Source organism: Oryzias latipes, chromosome 20 (assembly GCF_053564925.1).
Source record: "Oryzias latipes strain Hd-rR chromosome 20, Olatipes_Hd-rR_3.1".
NCBI classification, from domain to species: domain Eukaryota; kingdom Metazoa; phylum Chordata; class Actinopteri; order Beloniformes; family Adrianichthyidae; genus Oryzias; species Oryzias latipes.
Genome location: NC_136256.1, coordinates 30194781 through 30209064, shown reverse-complemented (window position 1 = coordinate 30209064; position 14284 = coordinate 30194781). Strand labels below are relative to the sequence as shown.

Here is a 14284-nt window from a genome sequence, read left to right as displayed (position 1 = left end):
ATCCGTCTGCTCCCTGAAAGTTAAGCGGCGAGTGCTGCCAGCTTTGCCCTCCGAGCTGTTCAGAGGAGTATTCTGGGACCAGGTGGCTGCTGGGTAATGGAGTTTAAGTAGTTTCCTGCCCAGCAGCTCTTCCATTTCCTGTCTGAGCTGCTTCCTGTCGTGTGACCTCTGAAAGTCTTGTCGTGGCCTCTGCGACGCGTCCGTCTCTGCCTCAAAGACGGTGAAGAACTTGAATCCACAGGATGAAGCCTTTTCTGAAGACACGCCGTGGTGAGGAGGAGCGATGCATCACTGCGAGGCCTAATCAGGTTTGATGAGGCTCATTGGTCCTCTGTGGGCTGCAGCCCCCCCCCCCCCCCCCCCTGCACCACTGTTTTCCAAAGGCAAATTGGTGGTGAGGATGATGTCCTCAGTAATGATGGTGTCTAATGTAAAGCTAATGGTGATCAAAGCTTGCCTGTGGAATTTCAATAGTGGCTCTGTGTCTGTGAGGTGCAGAGAAAATAATTACCTTGGAAAAAGTTGACTGCAAAGTAATTACAAACTTTCAGAATCATAAATGTGCAGAATGAGACACAGAGATCACGGCGAAGGAAGTGGCTCTGATCCAGGTCGGCTGGTTGTGACGAATAACAGAACACGACAGCTCACCTGCTGTTGCTTTAGCTTTGAGGTTTGTCTATTTACACTTTTTTACAGTCCAAGCAAACATTTTTTGCATTTCCTATGGAGAAAAAAAAGTCTCCTACACAAAATGCATCGTCACCTCTGATTGGTCAGCTGCAGAGGCTGGATAAGGTTTCCCTCCAATAGTCGACTCTTTCTTTGACGATGTAGTCGACCTGTTTTAGTGCTGATTAGGCCTGCACAATATACCGCAAATTTATCGTTATCGCAATATCCAGCTCTGCAATATGCATATCGCAATAGACATATTGATCACTAATATCCCATATCGCAAGTTTTCCTCATATCGTGCAGCCCTAGTGCTGATGTCCCCCCCCCCCGGTGTTGAATCAAACATGCAGAAACGATGCAGAGCTCGTCAGACGTTTGGTGGAACATCCAGATGTTCCTCTGTGTTCTTCTCTGTGGATCCACGTTTGTCCAAAAGTCTCTTTCAGACCGGGGCATCTCAGGAAGTCTGAGCTGAGCCGAGGCCTGAACCTCAAACCTCCTTGAGATCTTAGATTAGTGGCCTAATAAAACACAGCAGCAGTCTTGCAGAATCAGGTTAAATATGAAAAAAGTTAAAGAGAAATGTGACAGTTCAGAAATGATAGAAGAAATACCTTCACGCTGTTCTTTCTATGGATTCTTTGTTTTATGGAACCGTGAACCGTCTGCTGATGTTTTAGTCATTTAAGGTCTTTTCAAAAAAGATTGTTTCATACAGAAAAACAGAAACGCAGAAGAATGAAGGGATGGAGTTTGAAAACCTGTCTGCATGCATCACAAAGGCGCTCCACCGGCCCCCCCACGGCCTCCACACCTCCTCCGTGAGCATCTTCTGGGATATTTCAATGACAACATCACTTCTCAGTGCAAACGTGTCTGTCCAAGTCAAATTCGTCCAAATCGGCGCCAGAGACCGCCGCCAGCTGGCATCCGGGCCGCCACCAGAGCGGTCCATGCCAAGCCTCGCTCCGTTTCCGTCCGCCCGGCTCTTCCTCACATCTCCTCCCGTTGGTAAACAGCCCCGTTTACTCCTCTCTGCTCCAGCGCTCCCAGCCTCCTGGCCAAAGCTGCAGCTCAATTAATCATGTGCAGCCTGCACTATAGATCGCAGTTGCCTTTGCAGGGCAATATCCTTTAGTGCACAGAAGTGGGATCCCCTGGTTCTTCACTTGGACAGGACCCCAGTTCTAATGAGGACAAATCTCCACGGGTTCTACGATTCATCTTTACTCTGTACGTTTTTCCTCTAAAGAGCTAAATTAGCCTGGAAAAGCTCTAAAGGAGTTTCTGCAGGAGAAGACTTCCAGCTGATGCCGTTTCTAAAGCAGCTGCTTGCTGAGGAAGACGGAGCTGAGAGCGGCGGCCTTCTGGACGAACCCGGGCCAAAGGACAAGTCACAATTATTCTCACTACTGCAGTTTTGCAAGCAAAAGCAGTTGGGCGTCATTCTGTTGCTTAACTGTGCTGAAAGTGTGTGCGGACCAGCTGACTCCATGCAGGCCTGGCAACAACAAGCACAGCCAAAAGGAGCTTCATCTGAGTATAAAGCAGCTCATTCCAGTGGGTTTTCTTCTTTTCCAGTGAAATGTGTTCACCTCAGGTCCCCAAACTGTGAGCAGGAGCCAGCCTCCTGCGTTGAAGGCCAATCAGCCGCACGGCGCCTACAGGAAGCGGCGCCTTCTGCAGCAACAGCTCCTCCTGCAAGCTGCTGACATTTTCTGAGGCACACTGTGGGGGAAAAGTTTGCTCTTGTCATGAAAAGTTTCCACAGCAGCCCAGCGAGGAAATCTCTTAATGAGGATTCAGAAATGACAGCTGTTTGTCAGTGACTGTTGGCCTTTGATGTGCTGAGTGGTCTGGTACCTAAACGATTGTCAAACTCATCTGTTTTTTGCTGCAGTTTGAATGTCTCTGCCTTCCGTTTTGCTTCACTCTCTTGGTTTTCAGGCAGAAGATAACTTGTTCCTGTGGATCTGCATGACGGATCGCTGCACTCCAAACATCATTTGTTATCATAAAAGGGAAGCTTTCCCTGCTAAATCTTCATTTGATCGGACAGAACTGAGTATTAATTGGCTCCTCGTTAAGACTGCAGCATAAGACTGCCTTAACCCCGGTTCCGGGGTTAAGGCAGGACGCGTGGTCGCGGCTCTCTGCGGATACTATCTTCAAATTACTTAAGAAGTTGATTTTCTCCAAAAAGAGAGCTGACCATGCCCCCGAAGAAACCCCAGGAATATGAAGAGCTCAAAAAATCTCTTGACATTATTCAAGAAACGCTGAAAAGTTTTATGGATCAAGTGTCGGCATTATAAAAAAAAAAAGAAAAAAAAAAAATTAAAAAAGTAAAACAAATGATTAATCACTTATTGAAAATTGTTAAATTGATTGACTTTTGATGATATTACTTCACTAGCTCCTAAAATTGATAAAATGATTCAAAAATCTTTCCTAATGTAGCATAATTTTGCACATGTTTTTAACTTTTGATACTTGATGAAATTTTGCTATGATAACTCCTGAAACAGTGTTGTGTCTATTTTACTGGTATAGTATTATGTTTTAAAGCATATGAATGACTTTTAAAAGTAACATAATTTGCATATATTTCAGATGCTGCATTTGCCATGTTGATTTCTAAAGTTATTTTTGACGTAGTACTTAAGTAATTTCATCTTTGGCACGTGCTTTATTGATACCTTATGATTCTTAATTCTGTCTGATAAAACCTAGGAACCGGATATTGATAAATCATGTAATAAAATGGTAATAGTATAACGGGGTGGGATTATATAAGTTCGCTTCTTTCCACTCCCTTTCAAGCAATATTTATTAATATGTCTAATTATCCTAAGTTTGATTAGTTACTGTATGAATGTATAACTGATGATTTGTGTGTATTACTCCTATTTGATTGCTTGAAATAAACCATTTCAAATCAAAATCAAATCAATAATTGAACAATTAGCTCTTATTTCCATGTAGAATAACGGCGACCAAGACGCTCATTGAAATGCACGGCCCAGCACACACATTTTACAAGGAAGGTGGGACCTGGGTCCATCTGTCCCCTACCCCGTCCCTGGTGGGGGGTGTGGGCCCCTTGGCGATGGCGGCCGTGTCCCTTGGGTGCCGGCTCCCTGGGCCCGGCGGTGCTCTCTCCGCACGGTGGGGGGGTTCATATTACACCTGAGCCGGGGGTGTTCGTGTCCCTGGGGGGTGGGTCCTGGTCCTTGCCCCTGGGCGCTGGGCCCCGCCAAACTTCCAACATGGCCGAGCCTGGTCGGGCCATATTTATAACATCCCTTATGGGCCGCCCTTTTTTCCCCGGGGTTCCCCCCTCCTGGGCGGGGGCGGCGGGCCCCTGCCTTGCTCCTACCTGGACCAACCGTGGGCCGGGTGGGTGGCTGCCTGGAGTGCGGAGCGGGTCTCCCTTGGGGGGTCCTGGCTCGTACCTGGGGTCGGGGCGGGGGGATGCCCGGAACTCCTGAGTGGTGGTGGGGTGCTCGTCTGGGGCTGTGGGCGTCCCTCTCCGGTGGGGCCCTGCGTTGGGCTCTTCCGGCGCGGCGGGGGGCTGCTTTCCTGGCTGGGCTGGGGCGGCGCTCTCTTTCCCTCTGCGCCTCCCTGCTCTCTGGCTCTGGGGGCCTCGCGGCGGTCCTGCTGGCCCTGGCCTGGGTGGCGGTCTTGGTCGCCCGGGGGGCGGTTGTTCCCTGCCTGTTCCCGTGTGGCGCTGGGGGAATTCCGGCTGCCGCTGCTGCTGTACTACATTTGAACCGTACCGTAACGATAAACAACCAGTAGAAAGGAGAAGAATAGAAAAAAGAAGAGAAAAGAAAAAAGAGAGAGGAAAAAAAAAAAAAAAAAAAAAAAAAAAAAAAAAAAAAAAAAAAAAAGAAATGCACGGCCCAGGGAGGGCATTTGTTTGCTGCTAAATTGTGCAGAATGTGTTGTGTGACGGGTTTGATCCTCAGGGAAACATATCTCCGTTCCTGCAGCGCTCCTGCTGTACAGCTCCGGCTCATTGTGGATTTGTGTTGCTGTGTCCAGATCGAGATAATGCCTGCAGGTTTGCACGTGCGTCTCATAAACCCTCACTGATCGGGGGGGAAGAGGCGGCGTTCCTTCGGACGTTTTGACGCCCGGAGCGACGGATCCTGTTTGTGCTGTCGCCTTAGTCCTGCACATTTCTTACCAAATGAGAAATAATTGGCTTTGTATATTGCAGCCCGCTGCAGATGGCAGCCATAAACAAACATGATGTGAACCTGGAGCCTGCAGGGAACCAGGAGAGAGCTTTCAAACTGTCGCCTTATCTCCCAGATAATCACTAGAACAAATAATGAATGACACGGCGAGCTCAGCGGCTGCACTTCCTGTCTGCACAGGGAGAAAAACTGCAAAGGAAACGGTCGTTTTCCCAAACAAAAGCAGAAAAGTCTGTTTTTCAAGGAGGCACATATAGACTGGATGAACAGAGCAGTCGCCCTTTATTGCTTTCTCTGGTGTTCTGGTGCCTTTGAGTCTGCTCCACAATAAACGGAGAGCTGCTTGCTAACCCCGACCACGTTTACCTTTGGGGCTGAGCGACTGAAATGCCCCTTTCATCTAGCAGGGATACGTCTGCCTCAATATCTGCTGCTGCTGTGGGCTCTGAGCACACAAAGGAGGAGGGAGCAGATAGACAGCTGGGCCATCTTTGCCGTGGACCGGAGCAGAACCCGTTTGCGGACCGTCCTCCTCTAATCTCCGGGGGACGGCTGTGCAGAAGGAAGTTTGTGCGTGGAAGGAGTGGGGGGCATCCAGACGCAGTGATTGGTTGACTGGCGAGCCTTGCAGCCGTCCTGTCGCCTCGCCGGCAGTTTTTAGTTAGTTTTAGTTTTTAGGGTCTCGGGTGTTTCGTTGGTGAGGAATCTCTATATTCCTCCCCTCACTAACCCCCCCTCCCCCAACAGAGTGGGGGCTACTGAAACACTTCTTGTGCTCTGAGAGGATCTGAGGTTTGCCTGGACTAAACCGACTTTTCATGTCAAAGTGAGGATGAATTGTTGTAAATGATGCGAATATTTAGTGTCATTTTATGGAGTTTTGCTGCTTCTAAGCAGCAGCTCTGTCATCAGGAACCAATCAGCTTTGGAGATTTAAGGCGATAACATTTGTTAACAGGACATATTTAATATGGATTTAGAATATGTGTAAAAACATGATATGAATAATCTTTTTGCTCAATCTTATGAATCTAATCACTGTCATGTCACTTTCATTGAATTTTTTAAAAATCAGAAACAATCTCTACAAATCATGAATTTTACTTCAACAAGTCCTTGAAATCTGGAAAAAAAATTGGAAATGTTTTACTTTTTAAACTAAATTTCTTGTAGTTGCATTTCATTGTGAGAAGTCGTTTTTTTTTTTTTCAGAAACCGGAAGCTAAAAAATATTCCACGCCAACGTCAGGCCGTTCAGACCGATCCAAGAAAATCTTGTCTGACATGAAAGCGGTCTGTGACCTGAAAAAGCCCCCCGCTGGAATCCTCTGCTGTCCTCAGCCAAAGTGAGGAAACAGAGCAGCAAACGTCTGTAAACTAGAAGCAGAGAATTATGGGAACAGCTGAGGTTCCTGCTGCTGCTAGAATGACGACTCCCACCTCCCCACTTCCACTGGAGAGCTGTGGTGTTGCCGGCGGCTGGAGGACGGCCCGGAAGGTTCTGAGGGTTTATGAGAGAAGGTCATGGCGGCGAGGCTGAGACTAAATTAAAGCCTGGCTGGCAGCGATGCACACAGAAATAATAGGCAAAGTTTGGAACGGACGCAGGCAGAAGCAGAAGAGACAAAAACAACTTCTTTTTCACGTCTTTCTCTCTCTGTTATTCATCAACTTCAGCTCAGATCAGAAAAGGTCAGCCTTTCTCCAGGAAAAGTATTTAAAAACACACAACGCCATCCTGCTCCTCGTGATGAAGATGAATTCAGTTCTGATCAGAAAAACATCCAGTTAAAAAAAAAGGAGAGTTTTTGATCATTCTAAAAACAAATCCGTTTTTAGGGGTTTTGTAGAGTTTCCACAGAAAAGCAATCAATTTCATTCAAATCATATTCAAACAAAAAACAGTTCAGATAAGACAAATAAAAGCACACACACAAACACACAAACACACACTCAAACAGGACAGTTTGAAGCTGTATTTTCCATCACCGGTTGGTCGTTTCCAAGTGTTTCCACTTTAGTTCAGCTGAACTCAAACCTTTGTCCGATCCAGAACGTTGTCGTCTTCTGTTCTCTCCAAAGCAGGGATCATAGCGGAGATGGAATCATGTTTTTAGACATTCAGTCCAATGGGAACTCCCATTGTTGTTGCACCGCTAATGTTGGGTTGGGGGTGTGAGGGGCTGTAAGCCAGCAGGAGAGAGTGTCAACAGATGGATGACTGGAAGTGGGGGTGGGCTTACTCTGTCTCGACAGTCCCGCCCACAACTCAGAGGTGAATTTCTGATGAACTCCTGCCGCTCTGCAGAAACTATGTCCTAGAAAACCACACAGGTTTCTAGATTTTGGCTGAAAAGTGCACCATCATGATGGAGAGACCACCGGGAACGCTTTGATCCCAGATCAAAGATGATCGGAGTGGGACCTTGTCTGATCTGTGCTGTTCTGGACTAAACCAAATTAAAGGACACGCCTTCCAAAAAGCGTGTGGTTGGTTGTTTGCAAGCAGGAAGTGAAAGTGGAGACATGGCCGTCCTGCCATCACGCCTCCACGCTCTTTCTGCTCTGAATCCATATTTCCTCCTTTGCTTTCCTCCGTGCGGCTGCTGCTCCTCTGATGTCGGGAAGAGCGGGAGCGAGGAATCACGTCGGCAGCTTGTGTCTGACATTGCTGTGGGAAATTACATTCCCCCTCTCCTGGTCCGCCTGTCATTTACCTTGAGTCTGTGTATGACAAGCCCTTACATTATTAAACACGCTGCACATGCTCCTCCATCTGTCACAATATTGGCCTCTCCTGCCGGTGCAACCTGATTGGCTGAGGCTGTCATCAATCACAGGCCTGTAAATGGGCCTGACACTCATTACAGCAGTCAGACTGCTGCTGACCTTGGATTCAGCCGAGTCCCAATCAAAGGGGAAGTGGATTTAACTCGAGCGTTTTATCAGAAGAAGTTTAAAGGAACAGTTTCTCGGTCTCAAAAAAGATTTTTATTGCATTTGGGTGAAACTTCAAAAAGTCTTTTAATAATGAAATTCCCAGAGGAAAGCTGTGAATGTTGTGTAAACCCGAAGTCTGTGCAGAATGAACAGGAACACACCTGCTGGATTCAGTCCAACAGGTGTGAGAGCAAACGGAAGCCTGATTGGTAAATGCTAAGTGGCGTACACCTGTACGGCGCCATCTACCTTCCTTTACAGTCACACACACATTCACACACTGGTGGTGGTGCTGCTGCCGAATGCTGGCACCAACCTGCCACCAGAGGAAAGGCAGGGTTCAGTGTCTTGCCCAAGGACACTTTGACACATGGGCGGGAATCGAACCTGCAATCTTCCAATCAGAGCTTGGTGGAATCTTTTAAAAAAGGCAGGAGCTGAGTCAGCGTTCATCCGTCCATCTGCATTCCTGCTGCAGATCTGAGACAACAAACGTGAGCATGTTAGGAACTGGACTGAGTGACCCCTCCCCCTGGCGTTCCAAACAGGAAGTAAACTCCCATAGACAAACACCTGTCACTCATCTGCTCAGAATAAACCTTCTGCCTCTGATACACTTTTGTAACAAATTCCTGATAATCCTCATTTTTTTCATGATAGTTTTTTCTGAAGTTCAAGTTATTCAAGTTTTAAACTGACCAATCAGATGCCTCAATAAAGTAGGCGGTGCCTGCTGGCCCCCACTTCCATCGTTTAGAACCATTGGCAGATTTTGGACCACCCCCTGGATACTAACGGGCGTGGCTCCGTATCAGAAAATCACCATGAAAGTCTTCAGTGGAAACTGAGGAGCAGCAAAAACCTGCATTGAGAACAAGGAACCTGGGAAAGTGGTCATCATCTCTTCCTGTCAGCTCATGTTTTCCTGTGTTTTCTGGCTGTTCCTCATTAGTGACAGAAAGGTCCGATGAACAGAACCTCCGGGTCCAGACTGACCAGCGCTGTTTCAAATAAGAAAAGAAAGGTCATGTCGCTTTGACTGTTTGTGTCCAAAAAGATCCGATTATGTCTGTGAGTGCAGCTGTACTGACTGCATTGTTTGTCATCATAACATCTCAAATCAGACGGCGCCCCACTGTTGTTCATTAATAAACTGACTTTTGTCCCAGATTGGACACACGTGTGATGCAAACATGCTTTCCCTTTCCCTTGCATCAGTGCTTCTCTTCTCCTCCCCCCTGGGGGTGTGGAGAAAAGGGCGTCTCCGAATCCTCTGGATGGGGGACTTTCATGTCTTTAAGAGCCCACAGAGAAATGCGGAGCGAGGGTCTGAAAGAGTCCATGCAAATCAATATTGCTCTTCATTCATCACCAGAATGGGGTGAAATCTCTTTTTAGAAGTGGGGGGCACAGCGAGCTTCATTTGCCGGAGCCGCTCTCCTGCCGTGATTGATTGAAGTGCTTCCTGACACCCAAGCACTTTCTGGGATCGGGGCAGCATAAGAAGTGGGCTGAGCTGCGGCACATTGAGATGCTTCCCATCTGTTTGGGGGTTTGGTTATTTTCTAAAGTGTCAGTCATTGTCCTCCATGCAATAAAAATGAAATGTTTCCCAAAGTCTGGTCTGTAAGGCCGACTTACTCTGTTCTCCTCTTTCTGTTGTAATGGAGATGAGCCACAGGGGAGAGGGGAAGCTGGAGTCAAGTCCAAACTTTCATCTTTTATTCACCAGCCGTGTCCTGGAGGCTGCTGCACGCTTCCTGATCCTCTCAGACGGCTGCGCTTTACCTCCTGGCTTCCCCACTTACGGGCCAGGCTTTATGTTCTGATCAGTCCAATTAATAACGTTCCCAACAACGCATAGCTGCAGACACTCGTTCAGATGTTGGTTTTATTATGAGGAATGGGGCAATTTGGCATGGAGGCATGTGGCTGCTCAGAGAAGGCCCATCACTTATGTGGAGTGCGCAGTCAGACGCTGAATGTCAAGTTATTAACTATGGCTGTAGCACAATTCAATTCAGAGGCCAGATTCAATTAGAGGAATGCTGAATTGCTTGCTAATCAAAAAATGGAAAGCAATTCTGAAATGGATTTGGACTCCATTATGGCTCATTTTTCATTGGGATGAAGTCAGGCTGCGACTTTCACACCCCATTTTTCACAAACGCACCAATGAAATCCAGCATTTAGGCCTGTGCATGTCCTGCTGTTTGTGCTCCAGTGTCACCGTCTTTCTGTCTGAGGTAGGAAAGCTCCGCCCCCTCTGTCAGCATGGTGGAGTTTCCTTCTTTAGACCAAACGTTCTCCTGACTCCTCTGACTTTTAGTGGGTAAATTTGGGGAATTGGAAAGTCAGTGACTAGGGTTTGTAGGGCTGAAGAACTGGGTTTGACCTCAGAACTGGGTTTGACCTCAGAACCGGGTTTGTCCTCAGAAGCGGGTTTGACCTCAGAACCGGGTTTGACCTCAGAACTGGGTTTGACCTCAGAACTGGGTTTGTCTTCAGAAGCGGGTTTGACCTCAGAACCGGGTTTGACCTCAGAACTGGGTTTGACCTCAGAACCGGGTTTGTCTTCAGAAGCGGGTTTGACCTCAGAACTGGGTTTGTCCTCAGAACTGGGTTTGTCTTCAGAAGCGGGTTTGACCTCAGAACTGGGTTTGTCCTCAGAAGCGGGTTTGACCTCAGAACTGGGTTTGTCCTCAGAACTGGGTTTGTCCTCAGAACTGGGTTTGACCTCAGAACCGGGTTTGACCTCAGAACTGGGTTTGTCCTCAGAACTGGGTTTGTCCTCAGAAGCGGGTTTGACCTCAGAACCGGGTTTGACCTCAGAACTGGGTTTGACCTCAGAACTGGGTTTGTCTTCAGAAGCGGGTTTGACCTCAGAACCGGGTTTGACCTCAGAACTGGGTTTGACCTCAGAACCGGGTTTGTCTTCAGAAGCGGGTTTGACCTCAGAACTGGGTTTGTCCTCAGAACTGGGTTTGTCTTCAGAAGCGGGTTTGACCTCAGAACCGGGTTTGACCTCAGAACTGGGTTTGACCTCAGAACTGGGTTTGTCTTCAGAAGCGGGTTTGACCTCAGAACCGGGTTTGACCTCAGAACCGGGTTTGTCCTCAGAACTGGGTTTGTCCTCAGAACTGGGTTTGTCCTCAGAACCGGGTTTGACCTCAGAACCGGGTTTGACCTCAGCGAGGACCTGCTGCATGTTGAACCTTTTCCAGCCCAGATTCACACGGAATTGATGAACATTTAAGAGATTTTCCCGCTCTGTTTATTCATCAGCATAATTGAAGACACGGTGTTTGGTTAATTTACCTTCTTCTGCTTCCGTGTTTGAAATGTACCTAATCACATGCACTGCTGAGTCTGGAAACGAGAAAATATGAGCAAATTAAATCTGACTTGTGAACGCTTTCATCCAACGGCTGCCGCCGAAACTTGACTCTCTGGAGTGAATCATCTGACGTCAAGATGAAAAATGTTTGGCCCACACCTGAACCAGGTCTGCAGACAGACCTGATGGACCCGCTGAGCCTTTACAGCATCATTTTTTTCACAAGCCGTTGGACTTGGAGTTGTTTTTTACGCCTCAACAGCCACACTTCATATTTACCAGAGACTCTGAAAAGTGTTTCAAGCATTTCTTTATCTGAGAGGACCAGTAACCACGACTTACTTCTACTATGTCAGTGTTTTTATTTTCTTTTCTAAAGATTTGGAAAAAAAACTCTTTGGATGCAAATATTTAATGCAGTTTGCTAGAAGGAGGTGTTCCTTACAGTAACCTAAATGTTCCACATCCTCCTCTTAATGATGACATCAGTCATGAAGACACTACACTCTGGTGTAAATTGTACTATTTTGTCTCAGCAAACGTAAAGTCCTTTCCCATCTTGCTATCCTCTCGAGGTAAAGCATCATCTTCACCGGATGAAGGTGCTGGAGAGCCTCTGCCGAAGCGCTGTGATGTGTTTGGGATGAACAGGGTGGAGAAGACTTCTTAGGTTCTTCTGTTGTCAGACACGTTTGTGGGGTTGTCGGGTTCTTCCAGAACATGCTGCTCTTCTCATGACAGAAGATTTAAAGACTTTGAGAAGCTTCAGACGTGGACCTTCCTCTTCTTTTGCTGATCAGTAGCAAAAATACCTGAGCTGTCCTCTCAGCGGACGCTGGCCTGTTTTTCTGTGTCGGTGGATAAGAAGCTGCAGAGGAACCTTCTCATTGGTGGTTGTTCTGGCAGGTTTCTGTCTCTGAGAGGTCATTTAGTGAATCCGGTTCATCTGTCGCAGCTCCCTTTTTGATCTGCACGCGTCAGCAAAATTGCCTGAAAAATGACAGAAGGCGTTGGAGTCGGCGTGTCCCGATGAGTGTGATTGCCAGCACTGACCGTATTGTGCTAATGGGATTGGGTACCCATGCATACATTCATTCATTTTCAGCATCACAACCGTTCTCAGGGTTCTACACAGCACCGTATGCTGAATCTAAATGAGGCCCGGGATATTAGATCGGTTCTGAGGATTGGCAGCTTTCCAGGCTGGTCTTAGAAATGCTGTTGGGAGAGAAAAAGATGGATGGCTGCATCACTGTTGGATGATGGGATGAACATTTAGTGGAGCTCATGCTGGCACCTCTAACTGTTATGGTGGATGGTTCATCGCTGTTCACTGGGTCATGAAGTGTAAGATGTAACATCTGTCACAACAAAAGCTGTCAACGTGAACAAGACGGTGCTTTTCATCAGTTTGTTGGTTCCTCTCTACTATTGACTGAGATCTGGACCGAGAGGCCCCGCCCCCCTGGCGTTCCAAACAGGAAGTACCCACAAAATCCCATAGACCTCTATGGACCGGTAGGCGGGCGCCTGTGTTTGGCAGCGGAGCGACCACCAGTGTGTGACTGTGTGTGTGAATGTGTGTGTGACTGGGTGAATGGGTCTGTGACTGTAAAGCGCTTTGTCCTTGTAGGAAGAAAGGCGCTATATAAGTATACGCCATTTACCATAAAGAAATAAGCAGCTCATTCTATTGGTCAGAAGAACCTTTCTTTTTGATAATCCTCCATTTTTTTTCATGATATTTTTCCGCAGTTCAAGTTATTTAAATTATAAACGGACCAATCAGACGCCTCAGTAAAGGTAGGAGGATCGGTTCCTCGCAGTACGGAGAAGAGTTTACTGGTTCATTCCATCAACTGGAAACTTTTAGAACTTTATCGAAGCAGAACTTTTGCTCTTTGGCTCCAACACCCAGTCTGGGTTCACTTTCTTCCAGGTCTACAGAGACACAGTGAACAGCAGCCATTCTGCTCACCGTCCTCCGTCCAATGGCTCAGGTAGCTGATATTTTAGGAGAAACACATGAGTTTCTTTTCCGTCTGTTTCTGCGATTCCTCTTTGCCTTTGCATTACTGTCTGCACCTGCCAGCTCCATACACAAACTTCCCACACAAACACTTACACACACACACACACACTCTCACACACACACACACACACACACACACACACTCACACGCACACACGTACACACACACGAACACACACACACACACACACTCACACACACACACACACACGTACACACACACGAACACAAACTCTCTGCCTCATCCTCATTAAAGCGTGATGGAGATGTAAAAGCTGCAGTTTGGCTGCGTTTGTTGGCAAACACGTCTCTCCTGGCCAAACCTCCAGATTACATTTGAACGTCCAATCATCCTGAGGTGTGAAGTGCAACACACACACCAGGAGCTTAAGGGGGGGGGGCTGACATAGAGAAGGGGCTGTGTGGCCAAAGACACAGACGGGCTGCAGCTCTACAGAATGAAGACGGCTGCAGCATCCCGGAACAATCATGGAGAGGCTGAGAAAAGTTAGAGCCAGGCGGAAGAATGCAGTCAAGGAGGGGGGGGGGCCAGCCGGAGCGGCACAGGAATCACTGAGCATCACGCAGAATCCTCATCGCCGTGTGATTGATTGGCTTAGGTGGGAGTGAGCTCTGGGTCTGAAGTGGGAGGGTCTAGAGCTCAGCGGAGCGGGATCCACTTATCCTCCCACCCGTTCAGGACTTTTCCTTCACAGACGCGCAGAGGGCTGCTGGGAGTTTCCCCCGTGCTTCATCATGTCCATGCTGATTGTCACTCAGAGGATCGATAACACCACCTCCAAGATGGTAAGTCTGCGCCTCAGCGGGGGGCGAGGGTCTGAGGGGCTCTGGACTTCAACCAGCAGCAGCTCAGCGTTCTGGAAATGTTCCCGTTTCTAACGGGGGACGCTTTTGTGATGGAGCGGGAAAATGAGACGCGTTCGCTTTTTAAATGCAACATCTTTCCAACTTGGAAAAGTCTACTTTTATGATCATAAAGTTTTCTTTTGGCATCTTTGGGATCAGGGAGGTTCTGCCGCTCTGAGAGAGAAAAACACAGTATTATGGGATGGCGTTCCACTGCAGTTATTC

The 14284-nt window shown here is 47.6% G+C and overlaps 1 protein-coding gene across 4 annotated transcripts in view; it reads left to right on the top strand.

The window, feature by feature from the left end:
* dpp6a (dipeptidyl-peptidase 6a) overlaps positions 1-14284 on the top strand; it is a 230067-nt gene that overhangs the window by 52259 nt on the left and 163524 nt on the right. Inside the window, exon 1 of one of the 4 annotated variants that reach the window (XM_078938698.1) lies at positions 13632-13999. The exons of the other annotated variants lie outside the window; for them this stretch is intronic. Within the exon in view, the coding sequence (XP_078794824.1) occupies positions 13949-13999 (51 nt within the window). The 5' untranslated portion in view covers positions 13632-13948. Of the gene's footprint in view, positions 1-13631; positions 14000-14284 lie in introns of those variants that run through there. 4 annotated transcript variants of the gene reach the window in all.